A 27,401-nucleotide genomic window follows, 5' to 3' on the forward strand; every position below is an offset into this window, starting at 1 on the left:
CAATTACTACCAGGTCTTATGTTTTTGCTATTTCTGTTATTTATTCTAAAAATGCCTCATTCATCTCCTCCTAGTGATTTTGTGCTCTGTAATAGGACCTCTACCATCAGGTCAGTCCGTTTTTCTTTCTCCTTTTATCTTCAACACACACTCTCCCCATCTTAGTATGACTATAGACTTTCCACTGGTCTGTATGACAGTGAAACAGGAAAATGGTCAAACCTCCAGCAGATTGTATAATCTGTGTGTTTGTCTATCTGTAGTTTGCTAGTCTCCAATATAATCTGCTCGGTACTGTGTTTTGAATGAGGAATAGGTGGGCTGAAAGGTGGAAATTTTATGTTCTGCAATTCATCCCCTAATGAGTTGTAAATATAGTCAGAGAACTTAAATATATTATCTGTCTCCTTCCCCCCCCCCGCCCCCCCCGCCCCCGCTCCTCCAGTCTGTGAGTGTCACTTGTTTTCTCCGGATCTTTCTGATCCTGCAATCAGATCACATGGCTGGACCCCAGCACCTGAGCAGAGTCTCCTTTCACTTGCACGATTTCTGATGCAGGATCAGGACAAATGTTCATCTCAGAATCTTCAAATATCTCTTCCTCTCCTGCTGATTTTTGTAGAAGCAAAGTTCTGTTTCTTCCCTAGTTTTAAGACTAGACATCTGCCTCCACAAATAGCTTCTTTGCCAAAACATAATCTTGCCATAGTTTTATAAGGCAGATATATCATCTGAATATTTACCTATTTTAGAGTTTGAAACAATAATTCACTGCGTGCTTGATTGTAGAGAGCAAGACACACACCTTACTATATGTACACACACACACACCTGCACAGTCTTCACAGACTTTGATACCAGCCATGCAGGAATGAGTGTGCACTACACAGCTGCTAGTCTGCCTTCAAAGCAGGTGCACAGAAAGTGAACAGAGCATTAGCTACCCACCAATGTGTCAGCCAGTGATGCTGAGCCAGCATGGAGAAAGTGGATAAAAAATTCAAAATATTCCATTCTTTTGGAAGCAGAGGTTTTGTTCCTAGAGGAATTAGGCTATTGAGACACATACAAGTCACCAGATCCAGGGAGTGGAATTGGAAAAAATCTAAAAAACTTATATTTAGAAAAGGGCTAAAAATCATCATAGTCCTGCAGAGACTCAAGGAGCATATCTGCTCTGTAGCCCTCACATGTGAAAAATGTTGACAAAGTTGATGGTTTTTGTCATAGAGCTGCTGTGCTGAGGAGAATTTGTATTGTGTGTAGAAACTAAAATGGAAAATGTTTGTTTCCCTTTCTACTTAGTGAAAGTAGAGGAAGATTCTCTAAAATTTTGGTTTGTTGTTTTAGGTTCTTTAACATGGCAGAAGGTAAAAACTAATGGCATTGCACCTCAGACCCTCAGACACAGTTCAGCAGTAATAGGGGAAAATATCTATGTCTATGGTGGAGTTCATTACGGAAAAGCTGTTGATGACCTATATATGTTCAGTACTGGTAAGTAAATCTACTCTGTTATAAAAAATCATCACTCAGATTCTAGGAAAATATCTTTGAGTCCCACTCTTGCAAAATCACAGATAGAATATTTTTTGCACAAAACAATGCAGTTTCCAGACCAATGAAGAATTCCTGCATTAAAAATCTAAACATTTTACCAGAATAAGGACAGTGGGTTCTATATATCATAAACTTGACCAGCTAAAGACAGTTTACAAATTAGTTTGAAGACTTACATTCATTCCTCGTACTAAGATTTCCAAAAAAGGCTTCAACTTAGCCTTCATTTCTCTGGGCTCATGCAGGTACATAGATGTCTAAATGATAGTATCTGCACCCACAATTAATTGCAGGTACAATTTTTGTGAACCTAAATTTGTGCCTTCAAAAATGGACGCCAGCCTCAAAATCAGGTCCTTTCATTTTTTATTTATTTATTTTTGCATATGCCCTATGAACAATTTCTTAATCATCAGTAGCTTGCTTGTTGTATTTCGTATTATGCACAGGAGGTGAGACCCAAGAATGAGCATATAGGCCAACATTTTTCAACTTGGGCACTTAATTTTTTTTTAAACGTTGGCCATATTGCAAGTAAAATACATACTACTTTCCTATAGCGGACTACAAAACTACAAAATCTCTCTTACACCTCACATTCTATTCATGTGAATTACTGTGCTCTGAAAACTAAGCGGCCATACTGTGCCAGCAATTTTTAAGCAGGACTCATGACTGCAGTCCAGAAAAAACAATTATATGTTAAATCAATTGGATTTTATGTATTACTGTTAGTTCAGCATATTAGTAATGACTTGTTTGCATTGCTGTTACTATATCCTGTCATTTAAAATTCTATATTATGTTTCAGTATCTCTCAGCTGGACCCCAGTCAAAACCACTGGTTCAGCACCTGGTGCCAGGTTAGTGATTTTCTAAGACTACCTTCATAGAGAATAAGGGATTAAAGGATTAAGTCTAAGCAGGTTTCTTACCTATATTCAGTTTCCAGTGACTTCAACCCCTCCTTGATTGAAGGACCCATCTTTCTAAGCTTGCAAGAGCTCTGTTCCCTTGAGTCTGTCTAGTGATGGATGCCCAAGCTGGCTTCTATCCTTGCTTTTATCTTCAAAAGTTTAATGATCTTCATGCTGATTTTCCCTTCCTGTGGGTTTCCCTGTATGTAAATAGGGCTTTCATTGCTTTGATTCCACTGTGCTTAATTTACATAGGAGACAGATAGGTAGTTTCCTTATGCACTGTAGACTGGGCTCTGGTCTTTGTTCATGGGAGACTAGTAATATATTTCTTCCCACTTTGGGTAGGCCATGGAATAGGGACCACAGTGTCCATTGCGAAACTATAAAATGCCTCTTATATTACAGGCAAGAGGTGGAGACAAACTTTCTAGGGTCCTGCAGGTCTTTTTTCTTTTTTGAGATAATTCACAAGACCTGCAATAATCTCCCACCTCATTCTGTGTCTCTGACCAGTAGATATATTTCTTTAACCTCTCATGGGTTCTCTGGGCCCCTATATGACCAGCAAAAGGACGTCATGGTGCTGGGCAGGTACAACCAGCTGCTTGTCAGGTTTTCCAAGGCTTTCCCCCCATGGGAAATTCTCTGCATAGTCTCACTTCCTTTTCAAAAAACATTTCCCCATTTCTCTTCAGTGAGGGATCCCTTCAGGACATATCCCTTTATGCACCCTAGAGTAGGGTCTGCCCTTCGTTTATCTGCAAAACACTGGCAGCTGAGCAGATTATTCACTACCAGGGGTTAATTCTTCCCATTCTCCAGCTCTATGAACACACTACTTTTCTTTGCTATGCAAAAGCTGGCCTTGGCACCTCCCACGCTTGAAAGCACATGTACTGAGCTAGGGCTGTCCCTTTCCCTGACAGCTGTTTCTTTATCTGCACAATTCTCTGAGATCATGGGACAATTATTCCTTTTTACTATGAGTTACAATTTTAACAAACTTGCATATATTAAGAATATCATTTCCCACCAGCATTGCTATGGGAATGCTGTCTAACTACCCCAGCTTTCAAGATAACTTTCGAGCCTTCCCAATCCAAATGCATTTTAACCAGAGTTACAGGGATTTTATATTTCTCCAATGTCAGGAGCTCTACATCCTCACCAGGTAACATGTTAGTTTTTTCTGACCATGCTTTCCCTGACCAGAGAAATTTGTGCACCACCATTGTCTCTCCGGGCTGTGAATTCCCTGCAATTTACTTCAGCAACCTTGATAAACTCCAGGTCCACCTCCTCAGCGTCAGACCTCACAAAATTAATCAGGGACTAAGCATGCACCTCTGTGTGTCATAATCGGGATGTGGGCAGTAAAACCTAGCGGTCAGAGCAGGTGTCAGGTCTGGTCAGGTACCAGAGGGCCAAAATCCAGGACCGGCCAGAGGGCAGAACAAGACCCAGGCATCAGGAGATGGGCAGATTTGGAAACCAGTCTGGCGTATCTTGCACACAGGTCTGAAGCTGATTTATTGGTGGCATGCAGCAGAGGGCTTCCGAGAACTCGGCCAGAGTGAGAGGCATCTCTAGCCGGTCTCAGTCTCCCGCATTGACCATTGGGAGTCCATCCCAGAGCACTCTGCAAGAATCAGGGTCGGTCAGATCTGGGGACAAAAGGCCTGCATAGAATTCCCTGGCCCTCCCACGCGTCTCCTCCAGATCTGTGAGGGGGTGCTGTCCTCTGCCAAGAGGCAGGTGACGTGCTTCTTGGTCCCCTACTTTTCTCCAGGGCGTAGAAGAAGTGGGAGTCACGATCCATCTCCCAAAGGAGGTGGATGCAGGATCGGACAAAGGCACCCCGGGTCCAATGGTCCTCGAGGGCGCAGAGCTTCTCCTACTTCTCTTGGCATGCTCCATAGAGGTATGGATCTTTGGGACTGGTGGACAGATACCTCTCCAGCTCTAAGACCTCCCTTTCCAACCGCCCTATCGCTGCATGCCTCCATCAGCTGGCGCCCCAGGTGTAGTCACAGCAGAAGAGCCAGGGGCACACCTTCCCCATGTCCCACCACCGCCATGCTGAGGGAAAGGCACATCTCTGCCCTCACCAGGCCAGCCAGAACTCCCAGAAGGCCGCCATGAAGCCCACATCCTCCAGTCTGGCTTAAGTACTGGTGCCAACCTATCAGTGGGCGGTGAGGAACTGCCACTTAGGTCCTGCTGGTGTTACTTCCTGCAGAGTCCAGCCTCACAGAGTCCTCCTGCCAGAGCCCAGCCTAAACCTCCTGTGGTGATGTGGAGGTTTCAATGGCCCAGGTACCCCATAGTACCAAGTTCTAACAGTATGTTAATAATCACAGTATTAACCTCGGTGGAGGCTAAGTGTTTTGGGGGGGGGGTTAGCTTAGAGCAAAAACGCTCAGTAGAGTTACCCTGATAGCACCCTCTTTGACCATTCTTCTGCACAGAAGGTCTGTGAAGGGGATTTCTAGGAGGGGAATGATTCTGGGAAGGTGAGTGCCTGGGATCCTCACTGCCCTCCACCTTCCCAGTGATAAAAGAAGGCCCCCTCTTTACACCAAGCTTCTGCCCGTCCTTCTCTGTCTTGCACTCACTGGACTTTTGGGCTCGCACAAAGGAATCAGGATGTCATCTTCCTGTACAGAATGTAAAGATTTATCCTGTACTGTGTCTCTAACTTCCCCAGAACGTTTGAGTGAAGAGATCAAACAACTGGACATAGTTCTCAGCCCTTTGTCCCTTTGTCTGTTCTCATTTGATCACACATTTTACAGACACACTCGCTATGACTCATGCCAGCACTTTTCCTGAGATTTCTGAATTTCAACCTTTACACCTCAGTGGTCATTTGAAATCTTTGCAAGACAGCTTTTTTAATTCGGGATATTGCAAAATTTGTTCAATTGGCATTTCATTAAATACATTTAAGGTTTTATCAGACAACCTTGCAATCAGTATGGGGACTTTCTTATGTTCTGAAACTACAGTATGATTCTCACATAACCTTTCAAAAGTGGTAATGTGTTCTTATACAGTCTGCTTCTTTATGTGAAGGGCAGAGTTTCTCCCAGGTAGGTGTTCCTTGGATTGAGGGAGCACTTGGGAACTCTGGGATCTTCCCCTGCTTGTACATTGTGCTCTGGGCATGCAGCTTTTCCTTCTCTTCCAGCTCCACGGCATGTTGGTGAGCAGCTATTCTGCTACCAGGACCCACCAGTGTGCTTCTTTTTGCTGCTGCCTTTCTGCCTCACTCTCCTTGGCTCTCATATCTGCTTCCCACTTTTGGTGTTCACACTCTGTCTTTCTGTTCATCTAATCACTTTTGGTGTTCACACACCTCTCCCATCTTGTCATTCTCCAACCTGGCCTGCAATAAGGGCTAGTCTATACTAGAAGCACTACGGTGGCACAGCTGCACTGATGCAGCTGTGCCACTGTCACACATTTGGTGAAGATGCTTTATGCAGATAAGAGAGAGCTCTCCCATTGGCAGAATAAAACCACCTCCATGAGAGGTGGTAGCTATGTTGGCGGAAGAAGCTCTCTTACTGGCATAGCGCTGTCCTCATCACTCGGAGAGGAGGGCGGGGGTGGCTTATTCAGACCCCTGAGTGATATACGTTATACCGACATAAGTAGTAGTGTATACAAAGCCTATCTTTGTAGTTGCTGACCTTCCTGTTTTCATCTTTACGTTTGTTCTATTTCTCTTACCCAAAATAAACAAACAGAAAATAATAAAACTGTAACCTTTCTTTTACTGTTCCCAGCCTTCATACTTGAGAGTCACTTAAAATTGTTACACCAGTGCTTAAAGTCTAATTCTCAGTTAAAATAGCAAGCTGTATGTAAACCTTGTTTTGACTTGTTGTGGAAAATCGACCACATGGTTGATTTTAGATTAGACAGCCTGAGTCACCTTTATTTCATACAAGCATATATGCAGGGAGAGACTGCATAGACCCCCATGCAAGAGGCAGGCTGATCTGTCCCATGCAATTTATAAAGATTAAAACCGCAAAACGTCACATATAAACATACCCATATTTGGGTTATATTGCTAACACTGCAAATTAAGATTAATATTTTACCGTATCTGGCATAAAATATTGCAAGTCAGCAAGCTATTTCAACATGTTTTATGTGTTTTGGCAGTTGTTGCGCTGGTCATTTTGTAACCCCTCCCTGCGGTTACCTTAAGTAAGCAATATTTGCCACGCTATACTTGCCTAGAGCTGAGCTGGCACCCAACGGACCCCTTGTCCTCCTCCCAGTTCCTCTTTTGTTAGTGTTTCATACCCCGTTTCTTCATACCTAGTTTCTTCACACCCCAGTTTCTTCATGCCCCAGTGCTCGATATGCTGATAAACAAATTGTTCTTATTTAGCATTGGTTTAATTAAAGCCTGAGGCCTGCATATAGGGGCCTGTAAAAACAATTGCAAAGCTTATTTAAAGAGACGGGGGGGGTTATGTTCCCTATCATTCCCTCCTTTTGATGCCTTTTATGGCATCAAATTTTTAAACGTGGATGTTTATTAAATCTTTAATTTTTACTGGTTGCTTGTTGTTCGTGGATTGAGGCCATTTCCTCATACGTGGGTATATCTGGCATTTGGCAGGCCAATTCCCTAAGAAGGACTAGGGCTACTTGGTCAGAGGTTACCTTTGGAGTAGGTGACTGGTGAGGGGAACAACAAGGGGGGAAACATCGTCTACAACAACAGCAGCAGAAGCATATACTGATTAATATAGAAATTATTATAACTCCCCAGGTGATAATGTGGTGGGGTTGGGGCTGCTGGAAGGTTTTGGTTATAAAATACAAGGCATCATACTTAGTGCAAAGAGTTGAAACTTTATAGGCTGTCTGAAAGGTATTTTTTTTACTCTGGTACATGTTTTGGAGCTGGTGGATTTACTCCTGCAGCTCACAGATTTGTTGGACCTCCGGTAGGAGGGAGAGTAAATTGTGGAATCGATCAGGGACCAGAGTGGTCTAATTAAATGGCACCTGAAATTGGAGGCTCACCTGCACATTCTTATCGGCGGGCCAGTAGACGACATGATTTCCTGAGGTCGTGTGCAAATGAAAGTGTACATCCCACAAAATAGCATTGTTGACATAGACACAGCCATTATTAGCCTGGATAAGTGGCTGTGCATCAATGGTTGTTATCTGTCCGCTACCCTCCCAACAAATATGATCATTAATAGTGACAATTTCTTCTGGCTTAAGTTTTCGAATACACTGAAGCTGTGGGGGTTCTAACGGCCAGAAGGTCCATTGATTTTCTAATCCTATCCAAATATCAGGTGTTATTTCTGGGGTGCCAGTCAAGAAATGGTTAGGGCCATCGGGCGGTCTCACTTCCCATACATCCCGGTGGATGACCCAGTCCCACATACAACTTCCCCAAGGATCTGGAAGGATTTGATATGTGGGAGTCCACACTTCTTTTGCTGGCCCATAGGCCTGAAAGGAGCACTGTGAGCACCAGCATTTCCATCCAGAAAATCTTCAAGTGTGCCTCCAGGGCCACAAATCAGATGGTATGCCTGAGGCATTTGTAAGGGCAGTGGGCCAGGCCTGGTGCTCAAGATCACTCCAAATGGCCATTAGCTGGTCATTCAGGTAAACCCGCATCTCAGAACAGGCCCGATCCCACCGCAATACCTTTCCAGCCTCAGCGATGCTTAAGATTATTTTTAGTAAATCTTGGGTAAAGGCACGAAGAGTGGAGACAACACGCAATTCGTCCACACCAGCCCGGAGACCACTTACCTGTGCCCCGGAAATAAGCCCTATGGCCTATTCCAATTGTCCCAATTTTTCATCATGCTTTTGATTTTTGTAAATATTCCAAACAGAGGTGGCACTATTTTTCCCAGCCTACAAGGAGCCAGCTAAGACCCTCCTTTGGCGGGAGGATGCACCCCAAGTCTGCTGCTGTACTAACCCAAGAGCAGCCCCTCGGGAGCAATTGGGGCAGGTAGCAGTGATCTGGAAGTGGGATAAGGGCAGGGTAAATTTGATAGTTCCCAGCCTGGCATTAAATATGGTCCATCTGAACCCACCAGGGTTTCTTTTCCTAGAAGAACCATACCATAACTGTTGGTTATACACTCGGATAACTCTTTTAGAGGCCTCTAATTTGTCATATGGGCGGGGGAATACTGTAACAGGGTACAGGCTATGTTGTTGGTTACTGGAATAGCCTCTAAACAGAAAAACATTCCCATGGCCAGGCAAGTCCTGTGGGTATATGTTTGGTTGTTTACTAGTGAGGCTACTGATTGGCTAATATTTAGAAAAATATTACTTTCCCATCCCCACCCAAGTTCATTAAGGAGGAGAGATTAAGGAACATTAAAAGTTTCATTTTCAGGTAGTTTTGGCTAGCTTCCGCAAGCTATTCTTCGAGATTTCGTAGTCTTAATTCACTTAGCTGTCCAGCAGTGAGGCCACAAGGGAGAGGTTACTAGCACAATCACCTTGCTTGCTTGGAGGCTTTATTATGTTCTCAGGTGGAGAGGTTGTTTTTTTAACAAGGCACAGTGGGTCTGTCAGCAGACAAAGGAGAAGTTACCAGTTCTTTTATCTTGTCTTTCACTCCTGCCATCCAGAAGGAGCAACAACGCCAGAAGGAAAGATAGACCGGTCATCAGTCGGAGAGCTATTACAGTGAGAAACATGGGCAGGTAGTCAATTCTTGGCACTTCACAGTGGTGTTGGTAATTAACAGGATTTGATAAGGGTCTTTCTGTATGGGGCCAAGGCAGTTCCTCGCTGGTGGACCTCCATGTAGACCCAGTCTTCTGGGTTCAGCGAGCGGCAGAGCTACTGTATATAAAAAGACCTAACATTTCATTAGTGCCAGGCAATAATTACGCATTGTGCCATTTATTAAATGAATGTCCATCTGAGCCAAAGCCAGCAGGGCACTGTCGGTAGTTACATTGGGTGCCCTGGTAGAAATTTTATGAGGGCTGAGTGCGGTTTTTTAACTGGAAGTGGCCTTCTAAGGGCATTTGGCCATACTGGATCTGTGAAGCTGCACATGACTTAGTTATAATTTGTCCAGTAAAATTAGGTTTACATTCACTGTTGCTACTCACAGGTATGCCAAAGTTTTACAACAGTTTTGGCATTTGCCTTTTTACAAGGAAATACATTATTAAAACTAACACATACTTATAAGAGCAGCATTTTGGCATGTTTATAAAGTCAATCTGAATATTTACAAAGGGTCCCCATGGAGTGGGGTGAGCTGCCAGTCTAGTCCGGACTGGCTTTCCACTGTTGTGTGCCAGACAAATAGGGCAAGAATTACAATATTGTTGAGTCATGATTGAAAATTTGGGGGCATACCAATGCCATACCACTGATGCAATCATCCCTCCTTTGCTCACGCGGGCCAAACCATGGGCCACGCAAGCAGGGTAGGGGAGCAACGCCCGGGGCGCAACCAGGCGACCATCTGGAGTGCACCACAAGGCATCCTCAGGTTGTGGAGAACACCCATTTCGTCTCCAACCGTCCTACTCCTCCTCAGACGCTGACTCTTGCAAAAGCACCAGGTCACGAGGGGATGCAGCTGGAGAAAGAGGTTGCAGCATACAAAGACAAAAAATTTCAGAGGGAGCTGGAGACCCAGAAAGGGCCGCTTGCCTGGCAGCAGTGGCTGCCAGGACATTTTCGCGCATAACATTATCACAGGGCTTTTGATGGGCAGAACATTTAACAACAACAACTGCAGACTAAAGCTAAAGGGCAGATAAAAGGGCATTAACATAAGGGTCATGACTAATGGGTGCTCCTCCAGAGGTAAGAAATCCTCTATATTTCCAGAGCTGCCCATAATCATGCACCACTCCGAAGACATATCTGGAATCCGTATAGATGGTAACAGACTTGCCCTCAGCTATGGAGCAGGCCCTGGTAAGGGTGACCAGTTCCACCACCTGGGCAGAGCTGGCCTTTGGAAGACAGTAGGCTTCCACCAGGCCGTGGAGGGCACAAACTGCATAGCCAGCTACAAGCTGGCCCGAGGGGTTCCTAAGACATAAGCCATTCACATAAAATAACTCAGAAATCTGAAGCGGAGTGTCCTGCAAATCAAGCCTGGGAGAAGAGAGCCCAGCAGTTACTGTTAGACAGTCATGGGGTTCACCATCCCCCTCGTGGGCAACAGAAAGGCCAGGTTAAGCATAGGACACCTAGTTAAGGTAACATTAGATGCATTCAAAAGAAGCATCTTGTATTTAGTGAGCCTGGAGTTAAAGAGATGTTGAGTTTTCCCCTTAGTGAGTAGAACAATAACAGCATGGGGAACCGCAATAATCAAGGGGCTGCCCAGCACAAGGGTAGCGGAAGATTCTACAAAGGCCGCCACAGCAGCCACAGACCTAAGACAAGGAGGGAAGCCATCAGCTACTGGGTCCAAAGAGGAACTAAAATATGCAACGGGTCTCTGCTTATTTCCATGGGTTTGCGTGAGGACCCCTAGGGCCATCCCCTCCTTTTCATGACAATAGAGAGTAAAGGGTTTTTTATAATCAGGGAGGCCCAGTGCTAATGCTTGGGCCAGAACATGCTTAACCTGAGTGAAAGCCTCATTAGCCTCTGATGTCCAAGGAATGAGGTCTATGACCTTGTCTAAGGTCAAGTCTTGCAATTACAACATTTAAACATTTGAATAAAATCATTTTTACAAATATTTTTGCTTATTGTAGGCAAAACTGAGGAATTACTCAAATTACTCCCCATATTTTCCTGTATTTGTTTTATAGCCAGGTTAAGTTTTAATGGCTTCTACCTTTTTAACTTCTGCCTTTGAATACATGTTGATCTGAAATGGAAAGCACAATCCATTTTGGCTTCTCTTTGGCAACATGACCGTTGATTACACAGAGCCACCTTAAGGCTTAGTATGGGGTACTTACTACAGCTTCTATCTGCTATTTGTTACCAAATCAGATTTAAATCTTTTACCATTCTTCTGGTCTTGACTGCCCTGTTGCAGCCACAACTTTGGATTGTTTTCTTGTTTAGTTTTGTGTTCTGGCAAAAGTATTTTTTTGGTTTTACAACCCAAAACATCACCAATTTATTACAAAACATAGATTGTACACACCAGGAGTGTTCTTTAGCAAATTTGATTAACTTTGCCATAGTCAAATGATTTTACTTAAATAACCTTTTGCTGATTATTCACAAACATTCTCAAAAAACCCAAGATTTTTCTTTTATTTGTACTTAGTTTTATTGCTTAATTTTCTCCAATAACTACAGCGTTAACTTTTAACTTCTTTTTCTAACTTCCTTAAACCACGGTTGCCGTTTGTTTCGGCCCGATCCTTTTTTCTTGCTGTATTATTTTTCACATGGTCACAGGCATTATTTCACTACCAATTTAACAAGGAGGGTGGGCTTTTTGACTAAACCCCCTCTTACCTATTTATGCACACCTATTTACATACATACATTACATCTAGATGCATCTTGTCTAATAATTAATGTTTCCTCTATGTCCGGACTGAATATAATTTTCCCTTGAGGCAATAACAACCCCTTAGCACCGCTGCATTGTAAGGAAGGATAGTAGCAGGGCTACAGACAACAGGAAAGACAGGGAGAACAACAGTATGAACAGCACAGTAAAATTCCTTCCTCGGTGTAGTTTGAGAGAGGGTTTCACTACACTTTTGGGAAGTGGTCTTGCTGGGTTCAGGCAACTTTTAACCTGGTCGGCATGATCGGCTCACAATGCCCACAGGGAGGGAGAGACCTTAACCAGCAGTTCCTGTTGCAACGAGAAAGGGCTGGGGTTGGTCTTCTCCCTTAGAGTGTCCTTCTGAAAAACTGCCAGGACCTCACTGTGAGCGGGATCAGGCACATCTAGATACACACCATTTGAGGTACAACCGATTGTACAATTTAATTTATGCAGCAAATCTTTTCCCAAAAGATCATCAAGTAAACAAGAACTGAGGAGGAAAGCACATAAGGACCAACAGAAACAGTCAGAGGTGAAAAAGTGGAGTGGGGCACAAGAATGTTGCCCACCCCTACCGCTGGTGGAGCGGTCAGGGTGGTAGGGACATTCACTTTTCCAATTTAATTAAATTATACAGTTCTGTGGGAGACCAGGGTGCATACACAGACACCAAGTTCTCCTGACCCGAAGCACCAATGCCTGGGAATTGGCGCAAGGGGAACATTTCCTTAGTAGGGGGAAACACTGTTTGAGGGATACATATAAGGGCTTTTAATACTTAGGGCACTTGATATTCTTTACCCTTGGGGCTGTGGGGGCTGGGCAGCAGCTCTCTGCCCAGTTCCCAAGACCATAATATAAGTATATGTATGTGGCGGGAGTGCCCTTCTCTTGCATGGGAATTTGCTTAGATTCCCTCTTGCCCCCATTGTGGATACCTGGCAGACAATTACAACCCAGCTGACAGGCATCCTCAAAGGGCTAAATATAAAACACTTAATAGACAGGCTATCACAGTGGACAAAACGTACAAAATACATCACATTTACCATGTGCCCTTTTGCCCCTGTCACCATTATTCAGGGTGTAACTTACAATCATTCCAGCATTCACACCTACAGGCTTTTAGCTCCAATTACTGGCAGCTAGTTTTACGGCCTCTCCACTGTCTGCCTATTGCTGACAGGAGCCCTGGCCAACCTTATTTTTAGGGCCACTCCAGGGTCACTCACTTTCCCGGGGTCCATAGTGGCTCCTACCTTGGGGTGGGTTCCAGCTGACCTATGACAGACACAAAATAACCTTCATAACACAGGAATTGGAAAGGATATATTTATTTTCATTGTGCGGTATCATTTTCTGTTTCTTTTTACCGATTAAAATACACATTGAACTGTCCCTGGGGCACGGTGTTGGCAAGAAGCGCACCTTGCAGGTGCATGATCCTGTCAAGGTCGAAACTTCCCTCCAGGGGAAACTGCAGTTTCGGATCATTTTTGGTATACCAATTCCATTTTTGTAAATATTTACACGTTGACGGACTATAATTTACATACATATAAGCAGCAGGCGTGCCCTTAGGTGGAACTGGAATGTCTTTTGACCCTCCAGCCTCCATTCTTATCGCAGCTGGCTTTCACTCAAGCCTCTCACACAGGGAATGCTTACTTGGATTGCCACAGCTCTAACACCGATGGCCCTTCAAACCTGCCCTTGGCAGGGAAAAGGGAGTAGGTTTCCGTGGACCGGCACCACGGCGGGAGACCTACAGGGAAAGTGGTAGAGGGGGGTGGGCCTCCTCAGGGACTTTTACCCTAACAGAAAGCCCGTGGTCCCCGCACACCTTTCGTCAGCCCAGAGCACCAGCCTTCAAGCCAACTGTGCCTCTGCAGCTGTCGAGTTGGTGGTGCGGTTTTCCGGGGCTCCCCTTCTCTCAGAGAAGGGAAGGGAGCTTATGGCTCCAGGGGAGCAAAGAAAGGGACCCTGTGTCCTTTAAAAGACAGTACTCGAAGAGCGGTCACAGGGTCATGGGGATATGGAAGGGGAAAGGCAAAGGAACAGGGAAGCATGCACCCACCCCAACTGGTTAGCCCCTTACCAAGGCCTGCCCGTCCGGGTTTCACAGTCTCTCCAAGCTTAGCTGTGTGGCTTGCTTTCGAGACACTTCCGGTTACAAGCTTTTGCTTCGCAGGAGGCTCAGGGCGTCTTCCCACAGCTGTCACTCACACCGGCTGCACGGCCTTCACACTCAAACAGGCACGTTCCTGGCACAGACGCCAGGGCAAGAAACCTGCCCGGGTCCCGACCAACCTGGTCGGAAGGGACCCCCGATCAACTTTCGCGGATCAGGATTCTCCGGACCGAAAGGAGCACGGTCCGTGGGTTGCCGGCTACCTCATCACCTCCAGTGACGTTCCGCGGGGAACAACCAGGTCCCAGACCGGTATCTGGACCTACCAAGATCCCGATGGCCAAACAGGACCAACAAAATCTGGACCGGTATCCGGATAACTGAACCCAAAGAACCCAAAGAAAAGGGCGTCAGGCCTGTCTGGTGGATAAAAGTTCAAATCCAGCTTGTGACTTACCCCAAGCCAGAGCCTACGGGCCAGTCTTCCACCAAACCCCAATAGAGATTTCAAAAGGTCTCTTACCTCTCAGGCGGGCCCAGGGTTTGGGAGGAGACTGTCCGCAGTCCTTCGGTTCAGGGGAGTCATCTGTGGATCCCGAACGAGCCCCCAAATTATTGTGGAAAATCGACCACACGGTTGATTTTAGATTAGACAGCCTGAGTCACCTTTATTTCATACAAGCATATATGCAGGGAGAGACAGCATAGACCCCATGCAAGAGGCAGGCTGCTCTGTCCCATACAATTTTTACCAAGCTTATAAAGGTTAAAACCGCAAAAGTCACACACAAACATATCCATATTTGGGTTATTGCTAACAGTGCAAATTAAGATTAATATTTTACCTATCTGACATAAAATATTGCAAGTCAGCAAGCTATTTCAACATGTTTTATGTATTTTGGCAGTTGTTGTGCTGGTCATTTTGTAACCCCTCCCTGCGGTTACCTTAAGTAAGCAATATTTGCCACACTATACTTGCCTAGAGCTGAGCTGGCACCCAAGGGACCCCTTGTCCTCCTCCCAGTTCCTCTTTTGTCAGTGTTTCATACCCAGTTTCTTCATACCTAGTTTCTTCACACCCCGGTTTCTTCATGCCCCAGTGCTCGATATGCTGATAAACAAATTGTTCTTATTTAGCATTGGTTTAGTTAAAGCCTGAGGCCTGCATATAGGGGCCTGTAAAAACAATTGCAAAGCTTATCTAACGAGACGGGGGGGGGGGGGTTATGTTCCCTATCAGACTATTAGGCCTGGTCTACACTATGCGTTTAAACCGATTTTAGCAGAGTTAAACCGATTTAACCCTGTACTCGTCCACACTACGAGGCCCTTTAAATTGATATAAAGGGCTCTTTAAATCGGTTTCTGTACTCCTCCCCGACGAGAGGAGTAGTGCTAAAATCGGTATTACCATATCGGATTAGGGTTAGTGTGGCCGCAAATCGACGGTATTGCCCTCCAGGTGGTATCCCACAGTGCACCACTGTGACCACTCTGGACAGCAATCTGAACTCAGATGCACCGGCCAGGTATACAGAAAATGCCCCATGAACTTTTGAATTTCATTTCTTGTTTGGCCAGCGTGGAGCTCTGATCAGCACAGGTGACCACACAGAGCTCACCAGCTCAGGTAGGAATGCAGTCTCCTGAGAATAGAAAAAGAACTCCAGCATGGACCGCATGGGAGGTACTGGGTCTGATCGCTGTATGGGGAGAGGATTCAGTGCTAACAGAACTCCGTTCCAAAAGACGAAATGAAAAAATATTTGAAAAATTTTCCAAAGCTATGATGGAAAAAGGCCACACCAGGGACTCAGTGCAGTGCAGAGTGAAAGTTAAGGAGCTCAGACAAGCCTACCAGAAAACCAAAGCAGCAAATGGAAAGTCTGGGTCAGGTCCGAAAACATGTCGCTTCTACGCTGAGCTGCATGCAATTTTAGGGGGCTGCACCACCAATACCCCACCCCTGTCCGTGGATTGCAAGGTGGGAGTTGTAATCTCAACCATGGCTGAGGGGGAAGATGAGGAGGAGGAGGAAGAGGAGAACGACCTTGCAGAGAGCACACAGCACTCCGTTAGCCCCAACAGCCAGGAGCTTTTTGTGACCCCAATGGAATTACCCTCCCAGCCCTCCCAAGCCACTAGCCCAGACAGTGAAGCCACGGAAGCGACCTCTGGTGAGTGTACCTTTGTAAATATAAAACATGGTTTAAAAGCAAGCGTTTTTTAATGATTGATTTGCCATGAGGGTTTGGGATGCATTCGCGGCCAGTAAAGTTACGGAAAAGTTTGTTAACATGTCTGGGGATGGAGCAGAAATCCTCCAGGGACATTTCCATGAAGCGCTCCTAGAGGTACTCCAAAAGCCTTTGCAGAAGGTTTCTGGGCAAGGCAGCCTTGTTCAGTCCACCATGGTAGGACACTTTACCACGCCATGTATGTAGCAAGTAATCGGGTATCATTGCATGACAAAGCATAGCTGCGTATGGTCCCAGTGATTGCTGGCATTCAAGAAACATCCATTCTTTATCTCGCTCTGTTATCCTCAGCAGAGTGATATCGTTCATGGTAACCTGGTTGAAATTCAGGAATTTAATTAAGGGGACAGAGATGGCCATTTTCCTCCTGGGCTGTTGCTTAAAAGAAATCCTTCCTTGCACATAGCCAAGCGGGGGGAGGGGAGGAAGGATAGCGCTGAGCTTTTTTACGTTTGGCTAGCAGGAATCTTCCCAACTACCGGCCATGTGGTGGTGGGGGAAAGGGGGGTGATTAGCAGTGATCTTCCATGATACCAGCCATGCAGTGGGGGGAGGGGTAAAGCAATCATCCTAGAGAACTGGATGGGGGAGTGGCTTCTGCTGCTGCATGTTAACAGGAAAGAAGCATCAGAGGGCACTGTGTATATGAAGGCTGGAGAAGCCGAAAGACAATGGCTTACCATGACCGCATGCAAGCTGAATTCTGATGCCCAGACCTGCATCTGTGAGATCTGTAACACCAAAGCCACAGACACTCAATATTAAGATGCAAAATGCGACCTTGTAGTGAAATCACATGTGCTATGCAAGGTGAATAGGTTTGTTCACTGTGAAAGAGTATAACCATTGTTCTGTAAAATGTATCTTATTAAATACTTCTCTCCCTTTTTTCCCTCCCTCATGCAGCTGCACATTTTTCAAGCCTCCCTACTCCATCCCGAAGGCTATCTCAGATAAGGCGGAGGAAAAAGAAGACGTGAGACGAAATGTTCTTGGAAATCATGGAAGTAACCACAATGAAAGAGCTCATCTGAATGAGTGGAAGGACGTGGTATCAAATTACAGGAAAGATGCCAGTGAACGTGAGGACAGGAGGGATGCTCGAGATGAGAGGTGTCCGCAGGAAGATCAGATGTGTAGGCAGGAAGATCAGAGGTGGAGGCAGGAAGATCAGCGGTGGCGGGATGCAACTCTGGGGCTGCTGCGTGATCAAACTGATATCCTCTGACGTCTGGTGGATCTTCAGGAAGAGCAGCGGGGTCACAGAGTGCCGCTGCGGCCCTTGTGTAACCACCCTCACCACTCACCATGTTCCATATCTTCCTCACCCAGACGTGTAAGAACGCATGGGGGAAGGCTTCATGCACCCACCCACTCCACCCCCGTGGACAGTCCAACCAAAAGGCTGTCATTACATAGAAATGTGTTTAATGGCCTTTTCCTTCCCTCCTATCCTCCTCCCAAACCACACCCGGGATACCTTGTCAGTTCTCTGCCTCTTTTAATAATTACTTTTTAATAATGAATACACTATTTTTAAACGATAGTGACTTTATTTCCTTAAGCAAGCTGTAATCGAATGGGGAGAGTGGGTTGCTTACAGGGAAGGAGTCAATAAAGGGGGGGCGGTTCATGAAGGGGAAACAAACACAGCAGTCACACCGTACCCTGGCCCGTGATGAAACTTGTTTTCAAAGCTTCTCTGATGTGCACCGCTTCGTGATGTGCTCTTCTAATCGCCCTGGGGTGTCTGGCTACACGTCATCAGCGGCCAAGTGATTTGCCTCAGCCTCCCACCCCACCATAAAGGTCTCCCCCTTACTCTCACAGAGATTGTGGAGCACACAGCAAGCAGCAATAACAAAGGGGACATTGGTTTGACTGAGGTCTGAGCGAGTCAGTAATGTGTGCCAACAGGCCTTTAAACGGCCAAATGCACATTCTACCACCATTCTGCACTTGCTCAGCCTGTAGTTGAACAGCTCCTGACCACTGTCCAGGCTGCCTGTGTATGGCTTCGTGAGCAATGGCATCAAGGGGTAGGCTGGGTCACCCAGGATAACGACAGGCATTTCAACATCCCCAACGGTTATTTTCTGGTCTGGGAAGTAATTCCCTTGCTGCAGCAGTTTAAACAGAGCAGTGCTGTTAAAGACGCGAGCATCATGAGCCCTTCCTGGCCACCCCACGTGGATGTTTGTGAAACATCCCTTGTGATCCACCAGTGCTTGCAGCACCATTGAAAAGTGCCCCTTGCGGTTTATGTACTGGGTGCCCTGGTGCTCCGGTGCCAAGATAGGGATATGGGTTCCATCTATCGCCCCATCACAGTTAGGGAATCCCATTGCAGCAAAGCTATCCACTATGACCTGCACATTTCCCAGAGTCACAACCTTTCGCAGCAGCAGCTTAATGATTGCTTTGGCTACTTGCATCACAGCAGCCCCCACAGTAGATTTGCCCACTCCAAATTGATTCCCGACTGACCGGTAGCTGTCTGGTGTTGCAAGCTTTCAGAGGGCTATTGCCACTCGCTTCTCCACTGTGAGGGCTGCTCTCATCTTGGTATTATGGCGTTTCAGGGCAGGGGAAAGCAAATCACAAAGTTCCATGAAAGTGACTTTATGCATGCGAAAGTTTCGCAGCCACTGCGAATCGTCCCACACCTGCAAAACTATGCGGTCCCACCAGTCTGTGCTTGTTTCCTGGGCCCAAAATCAGTGTTCAATGGCTAGAACCTGCCCCATTACCAGCAGGATCTCCAAAGCGCAGGGGCCCACAGTTTGAGATAATTCTGTGTCCATGTCCTCATCACTCTCGTTGCCGCGCTGCCGTAGCCGCCGCCTCCTCCTCGCCTGGCTTTGCAGGTCCCGGTTCAGCATCGACTGCACAAGAATGCGCAAGGTGTTTACAACGTCCACGATTGCAGTCTTGATCTAAGCAGGGTCCATGCTTGCTGTGCTATGGTGTTTGCAGAGTTCACCCAGGAAAAAAGGCGCGAAATGGTTGTCTGCTGCTTTCACGGAGGGAGGGGTGAGGCTGTACCCAGAACCACCCGCGACACTGTTTTAGCTCCATCAGGCACTGGGCTGTCAACCCAGAATTCCAAGGGGCGGGGGAGACTGCGGGAACTATGGGATAGCTATGGGATAACTACCCACAGTGCAACGCTCCATAAATCAACGCTAGCCTCGGACCATGGACGCACACCATTGAATTAATGTGCTTAGTGTGGCCGCATGCACTTGACTTTATACAATCTGTTTTACAAAACCAGTTTATGTAAAATCAGAATAATCCCATAGTGTAGACGTACCCTTACACTGTCACCTTCTTCGGTACAATCCAGACTACTGAGGAGCTGTGCCATCTCATACCCGGTACTACAGAGTGTCTCAATGTTTGCTACTGTAGCTCTGTTAGCAACAAGCACGCAGGTCACACTCTGAGTGTCTGTGTATTATGCAGCCAGCCCTGGTTCAGCAGCCCTGACCCCAGCAGCCTGTCTACAGCCCCTCAATTTTTATAGACCAGTAAACCTTTGAAATGGATTCTCCTAAAGATTACCCCGGAAAGTAAAGTTTATCTAAGCTGTGAGGAAGGTGATATAAAGTCTAATGGTGAAGGACGCTCCATGTTTTTTCTTCCCTTCCTGCTGTTTGCTAAAATGCAAATCGTTCTGTTTCCTTCAGTCTCCCCCTCTCACCACCTTCTTAATTTGATAGCCCTGTTTACAACATATATATGTAAATTGCCCATATTCTTTTTTTTAAGGCAGACTGTGCTTATGCACTGCTTGTGAAACACATTTTAAGAATATAATTCTGGCACATATCATAACTCTTAATACCCACCACATACATACATCGCACAAAAATATTAATGATAAGTGAGTTATTAGTTTTCAAATGAAACCTCAGAAGGCATATTTTGTACAAAGATTACTACAATAGTGCATAGGCTATGCATAAGAGGTGCTTCAAGTCACAGGTATGTTTTTAAATTAAGGGATTTCTAATATAGCCATGTGATTTGAAGCAATCATTCAAAGTACTTTAAAACCAGTAATTATCATGGAAATAAAATATTTCTCATACATTTGCATTTACCATGAAAAAAGCTTTACTCTAAAAATCACAAGTTCTGCTTTATATATCAGATGCACAAAGAATTGGTTGTAAATAGAATTTATTCTGACCCTGGCTCTGTATCTATATTTTGATGACATGGAATTACTCATTGCAAAGAAAACAAGTAGGTGGGGAATTAGTAAATAGGCTTAAATCTTTGCACCTGGGCAAGGCTTGATTAAATAGACTTCCCACAGAGGAGTTCTGCAAGGCCTTGGAGTGCAGCATCCTACTTAGGAATGTGTGTCACACACACACCCTGCCCTCCATTTGCAGCAGATCAAGCCTCCATGAAGTAGTGCTCCACAATTCACAGCTTCCTTTACAGCTGTCCACATCCTGCTCCTGCTGTTTACTATGAACCAACAAGAACCTGGCCAAAGTAAATAGATTAGGGTACCTTTAAAAGTTTATTTTTCCTCTCAGCCAAAATGTTGCACGTTATGATTGAGATGCATTGGCAGGGCTACATGACTGTTCACTAAGTGTCTCTTCCCTGCCACCAGTGTCACTTTCGTTAACACCATAGAAACTTTGAGCTCCAGTTCTGAACTAAGCTCCATGGACCTTCACACCTGCATGGAGACTCAGTTAAGGTCATTGGAATTCTTTAGCAATGGTCTTATCTACACTCAAAAGTTGTTACAGCTTTAACTATATTGGTATAGGGCAGGGGTAGGCAACCTATGGCACGCGTGCCGAAGGTTTCACATGAGCTGATTTTCTGTGGTACTCACACTGCCCAGGTCCTGGCCACCAGTCCAGGGGGCTCTGCATTTTAATTTAATTTTAAATGAAGCTTCTTAAACATTTTTAAAACCTTATTTACTTTACATTCAACAATAGTTTAGTTACATATTATAGACTTATAGAAAGAGACCTTCTAAAAATGTTAAACTGTATTACTGGCACGCGAAACCTTAAATTAGAGTGAATAAATGAAGAGCCGTCACACCACTTCTGAAAGGTTGCTGACCCCTGGTATAGGGTTTTCCATGGCCAGGTGGCCGAGTAGCTGGTCTTTCAATCTGTAAGGCCAGAGAGGATGGTAGGGCGACCCAGGCCCTCCCTCTCCACTGGGTCCCAGCCCAGGGCCCTATGTAGGTCTACCCCTAAACAGGAGAGTTGGGTCTGCTCCCCAGTGTGTGTTCCGTGGGTTACTTCCTACAAGTCTCTTTAGTTTGGGGCATGGCCCCACTAGTCCAAATACCCATCAGCCAGGGCTTATTTGCATACTCCCCTTGGCAGGGGAACATTGACTTGCCTCAAGTGGCTGTGCTGGCTGGCAGGTGACTGATCCATCTCAACCGGCAGATATCTCCTGCCATCTCACCAGTCAGCCCCCAAATGAGCCAGCCTCCCTTCTTTTCTACCCCCTACAGACCTGGTATTGGCTGCAGGTATAGCAGGGTAGGGCTAGCTGAACCCAAAGATGTTCTTTAATCCCCACTGTGCCAGATGGCAGTTTCTTTGCTCCCTCATAGGGCCCAATTCTGCAATTGATTGGGCCCTAAAAAAGGTGCAGCAGATGCTTACATGCTAACAGTTGAAAGATAAGGTCCTAATTCTCCAGCCCCTCAATATCCTTGTTACTCAAAATTTGTGCTCTTGTCAATTTCATTTCCATAATTTTTATCAAAATTAGTAGTTATAAAATCCCAGTTTTATAAAGGTTTTGTGATCTTCCCTGAGACCTTAAAAATTAATAAATCAGGGATTTAGGTGTATCGCTGGTGACCTGCATAGGAAACTATATCCAGTTTGTATCTTTCTCTATGCTGTATAAAAAAGGCTTGAAAGTCTTGTAAAATTATATGTCTGTTCTTTGTATTAGCAATGCAGTCTTGACTGGGCTGAAAGACTTTACAATGCCTGGAGAACTACTGAAATGGTGACATCACAACACCCCAAAGAGTGCAATTATGGGAGAGAGATTTAGTTAGACTGTTTAAAACCCTTTTGGGGGGGTGTTTTAGTAACACCTATTTAATTCCAATGACACATTAACATTTGGAATTAAGGGAGCATTTGTTAAAAGATCCAGCACTCTCTTCTATCACCATAAACATCCCCTATGCCTCCCAGTCAGGCTGTCAGGCTTGACAGTCCTGAACCCTTGTATTTTTATGGTGAAAAGCAAGTACTAACAAAGTAAATAATAAAGAAGGCATTCGAGCAGTCTTTATAAAGAAAGAGACATCAGACCAATTTAAAAAAAATACTTCACAGATCACATTTAGGGTTAAATTGATTCCTGTGGCTTTTATATTTTAATAAAATATTTACAGGCTAGACGTTTGAAGGTATTCAGGTATCTAAAGCTGCAGATAGATGCTTAGTGGGATTTACAAAAGTGCCTAACTCCTATTGATATCAATGAAAATTAGGTGCCTGTGTGCTCTTAAAATCCGACTGGGCATCTATCTGTATCTATAAGCCTTTAATATACCTTTAAAACTCTGGCCCTACATTACTTTTGAATACTGCAAATTCTTATTCATGATGAAAGTATGATATTGTAATGATGCTACTCATACATTCACTTTTAAGTCCAGCCTATTATATTCACATTTTGGGAAACTTTTTGGACTTTAAGAAAGCCAAACATTTTTTCATTGCAAAAACTCTCTCCTCTCTGGATTGGAAAGAAATGAGAATCAATATGATCAATGTGAACATTTTTAAAAGCTCTCTCCTGCCAGAATTCTCCTATCTATGATTTTAAGGCTGCTCTTTCTCCTTTAGGATATAATTTAGTGTAGAAATTTTCATTCTATAATGCCAATTTAAGACACGGAATTGTTGTATCTGAGTTACTATGAAGAAATGATTTTTCGGATGTACAACTGTCTAGTCTTCGTTAATTATGCTTTAATTGGAAAATTATGTTTTTTTTTCTTTTTTAACCAGATGATTTCTTTTGTACAACGGATTTGTTGTAGCCTTCTTATATCTACATTTATCTGTACTGGCATATAACAGTCCCCAAGGATCACTTGAGAACCTCATGCCCTGCCCCACCCCTGACATGTCCCCTTCCTCTCTGGTCCCAAAATGTCCCTTACGTAGGATGGGGCAAGAGGAGCTCATGTAGGGCTGATTACTCCATCCCTGTGCCAGCACACTTCCTGCCATCCCTCAGGTTCAGGGGATTGGAAAGGTGGGGAAAACCACCTAAGCCACCCACCCCACCTCCATTCACCAAGCCCCACTTTAGTGCACCTGGAGAGCTGGGAGTTTAGCCCAGGATATTGAAAGGTGGATGAGGGAAGCTCTCTGGAATGAGAAGGAAAAGTGGTTGAGTTATTTATAGATATAATGCACACATGCACATGTGCAGCTACAATATGGAAACAAGAGCTAATGCTTCTTCAGAGAAGGGGAGGAAAGCACAGATGTTGTAACACCACACTGCTAGGAGTGCAACAAACAGGATATATTTTCCCCTGTGTTGTTCTGACCTGTAATGAGTAGAAGTCTGGCTGCTTCTGGTTTCAGTAATTTTGCTTACTTAGTGAATGTTAGAAAAACTGTGGGCTTCAAATGTTATTTTATTCTTTCCAGGTCAGGCCATGCTTTTGCAACAGTTGGACAAGTAATATACATGTTTGGCGGTTGTTCAGGTGAAAATATTTACTGCACTGATGTGCACGCATTGGATACAGGTATCTTTTAGAATTGCAGATGATTTCCTTCTTAGTACATTTTATAGATATATAAAGTATGATAAGAGAAGAGGAGTATCACAGACCTGTCTTACAGATCCCATGGTACTATTTCTAACCTCCCAGCAGGATCCAGAGTTGGTGCAGAATTGCTCTGCAGCCAATACTCCATTCTGAGGACAGGATAGGCCTCTTCCATTGATAGAAGAACTGGAGAATCTGCACAACAGTAGGTACTTTAGTCAGACCCCCAAAGAGCTGCTGCATGTAGCTGTGCAAGAGCTTCTTCTGTACTGGACTCCACACAATGCTGAAGAGCTTGCACCTACTTTGTGAACTCTTGGATTGTTTCTTCCTGGCCCTTGTGCTGCAGACCTACTGAGGTTCATCTCTATTAGTGGGCACCTACAGAGGAGGGGAGAAAATTTTGACCTTTGTGTGAAGTATCATTTTTGTTATTGGTTTTTGAGAGATGCGCGACGAATATAGTCTTAAATATAAGCTTGTAAATAATACTGAAAAGGTGAATTCACAACAGAAAATTAAAGCCAGCCAAAGTATATTGAAAGAGTTGCATAGTTTATTTAATTACATTTGCTTTATTTGTAAATCTGATAGGCCTGCAAAATAGAAATCCTTAAAAGCGTCATAGAAACAGGCACACACTGCTGGAGTGTAGATGAAAATTTATCCCTTTTTCTTTCCTTCCCACTTAAATCCATCCTCACCCACCACATTTACTGTCTTCAGAGGAACCACACAGGGTAAATTGAGGTACTTGCTGGGAAATTCTCATGGTTCATTTCAAATATCTTCTTTCCTAGGTTAGATATGAGCTAACTGATATGAAATAATTGTATGGCCTTGTCATGCATTTGGATATTGCCTCATGAAAATACATCTAGTGTATTTACAGCTGCAACCAGATTCAGGGACAACCCAAATTATTAGGAGGGGCCAGTCATTAAATTATTTGTCTGGAAACAACTGCTTCTTTCACCTATACTGAGTCAGGAAAAAAGACATTAGAAACAAGCTACTATCTCAAGCCCCTCTTGTGAACTGTTTGTCTTCTAGGATAAGTTAATTGAAATTTCCCTTTCTCAACTCAAACTTGAATTGTAATATGTCCAGATGGAAATAGGCCATTTTTGCAGAGACCTTGGCTTTTTCACTGTAAAGGGAGTTTTCCACCTGCAAAATCAGCTTTATTTTTATCAGAGGTTTGAGGTAAAACTGCATGGGGGCAAATTGGATGTGGCCTCAGTATGGTTGCAAGGGGCCAGGTGTGGCCCCTGCACAACTACATAGGGCCAGAGGGGGGAACAAGACAATTTACCCCTCTCTGCAGCTGTGCAAAGGTTACACACAGACCAGTCCCTGTGCTCCCTGCACTTTGGAGAGCACAAAGACAGCCTAGCCTTGGTCTCTGCAAAGGGAGGAGGGAGGAGTCAGGGCTGTGATCCCACTCCCACTCTGCATCAGTTTGTGGAGTGGAGCTAGCACATAAAGATAGCAGAATGCTCACCTTTTATGTGCAAGGAGCATCACCGGAAATATTGTGCCAACCTCCCAAGTGCTCCTTCTGAGGCATTGCTACTTGAATAGCCTTCTCTTCAGGACAGTGACTGAAAAGCCACAATCTAGCTCAAAATGTTTCACTCCAGCTGACCTGCAAAATATATTTTCCCCTCACATTGTTTTTTCGGCAGTGAGAGTTGGTGGTTTTGCACCACCCTGTCTTGTTAACCCATGAACTGTAACTGTAACTTCCTTTGATCTATTAGCCTTTCAAGTAATGCTTCTTGCAACAATTTACTGTGCTATCCCACCAAGTTTTCTGCTGGTGAACTGAACAAATTGGAAGAAAATAAATCTGATCCACCACAAGTCCATTTTTGCCACCAGCTTTTAGATTATAGCTGCACTTTAAAAGGCTGTAGTATGTAAATATTATGATTTTCAGATAGCAAGGGAAATCAGTGGAAAATATATAATTATGTGAGACTCTTTTCCAACAGGTTTGTTAACCTGGCATCATTGTGGAGTCAAGGGAGAGCTACCCAGTGGAAGGACACATCACACATTTACAGCACACCATGACAAGGTATAGACCAAATGTCATTTTTCTGTCCTGATTTACTTTTTCTGTAATTCCAATATGGAAGGAAGATGCAGGAATGTCTCCTTCTCAACACTTCTTAGATATATACTCTTAAAGAAGGTGTAATGAGATTTCACCTCTAGTTTTTTCTAAGCAGCAGTATGATCAAGAAGTCTAATACAGGAGTAGGAGTCAGGAACTTCTGAGTTTGAATTCTGGCTCTGGTACTATATGAGCTTATAGTGCCCTTTAAATTTTGTCTACTCAGTTTGAGGCCTCATTTTCAAAGGTGCTAAGCACCCACAGATCCCATTGACTTCATATGGAATTTTGGGTCCTCTGTGCTTCTGAAAGTGTCTCAAGATGAACACCAAAAAATGGAGACATCTGATAGAAATGGCCACTTTAGAAAAAGTTGATCTTAATATCTCTTCCCTATTTTCCCGTCTGAGAAACAGGGATAATAATACTTACTTACCCCACACAGGTGCTGTCAGAATATATTCATTAATTCTTGAAAGTGGAGTATATTTGTTCTTCAAATGTAAAGCCATATGCAAGTGCTAAGTTTTCAGTTGGGATTTCCTCATAAATATCACTGGCACAATGTGATCCATTTGTTGTATAGGTCACTTGTTCAAATTTAGCCCAGATTACTAGTTTGAATGTTATTGCTCTCTAGCTTTTTGGTCTGTGTGAGTGAGTGAATATCCGTGATCCAGCTGCCAGTGCACAGGTGCCCACATCAATAAACGTCACTACAGTCGGCAATCTCATCAGAGAGACTCTAGATCAGTGATGGGCAACCTGCGGCCCATCAGGGTAATCTGATTGTGGGCCGTGAGACATTTTGCTGATGTTGACCATCCGCAGGCACAGCCCCCGCCCCGCAGCTCCCAGTGGCCTGGAACAGAGAACCGCGGCCACTGGGAGCCAGGGCTGGCTCTAGGGTTTTTGCTGCCCCAAGCAGCAAAAAAAAAATAAAGCCATGATCGCGATCTGCGGCACTTCGGCGGCAGCTCTACCGCCGCCGCTTCATTCTTCGGCGGCAATTCAGTGGCAGGTCCTTTGCTCCGAGAGGGAGTGAGGGACCCGCCGCTGAATTGCCAC

At 44.6% G+C, this 27,401-nt stretch overlaps 1 protein-coding gene across 2 annotated transcripts in view; it reads left to right on the top strand.

Moving 5' to 3' along the window:
- LOC115653151 (host cell factor 2-like) overlaps positions 1-27,401 on the top strand; it is a 100,471-nt gene that overhangs the window by 30,374 nt on the left and 42,696 nt on the right. For both annotated transcript variants that reach the window (XM_030565961.1, XM_030565962.1), the window contains 4 exons: positions 1,351-1,497; positions 2,372-2,423; positions 24,087-24,187; positions 26,209-26,294. In XM_030565961.1, the coding sequence (XP_030421821.1) occupies positions 1,351-1,497; positions 2,372-2,423; positions 24,087-24,187; positions 26,209-26,294 (386 nt within the window). The remainder of the gene's footprint in view (positions 1-1,350; positions 1,498-2,371; positions 2,424-24,086; positions 24,188-26,208; positions 26,295-27,401) is intronic.

The sequence above is a fragment of the Gopherus evgoodei genome, chromosome 6 (assembly GCF_007399415.2).
Source record: "Gopherus evgoodei ecotype Sinaloan lineage chromosome 6, rGopEvg1_v1.p, whole genome shotgun sequence".
NCBI lineage: Eukaryota > Metazoa > Chordata > Testudines > Testudinidae > Gopherus > Gopherus evgoodei.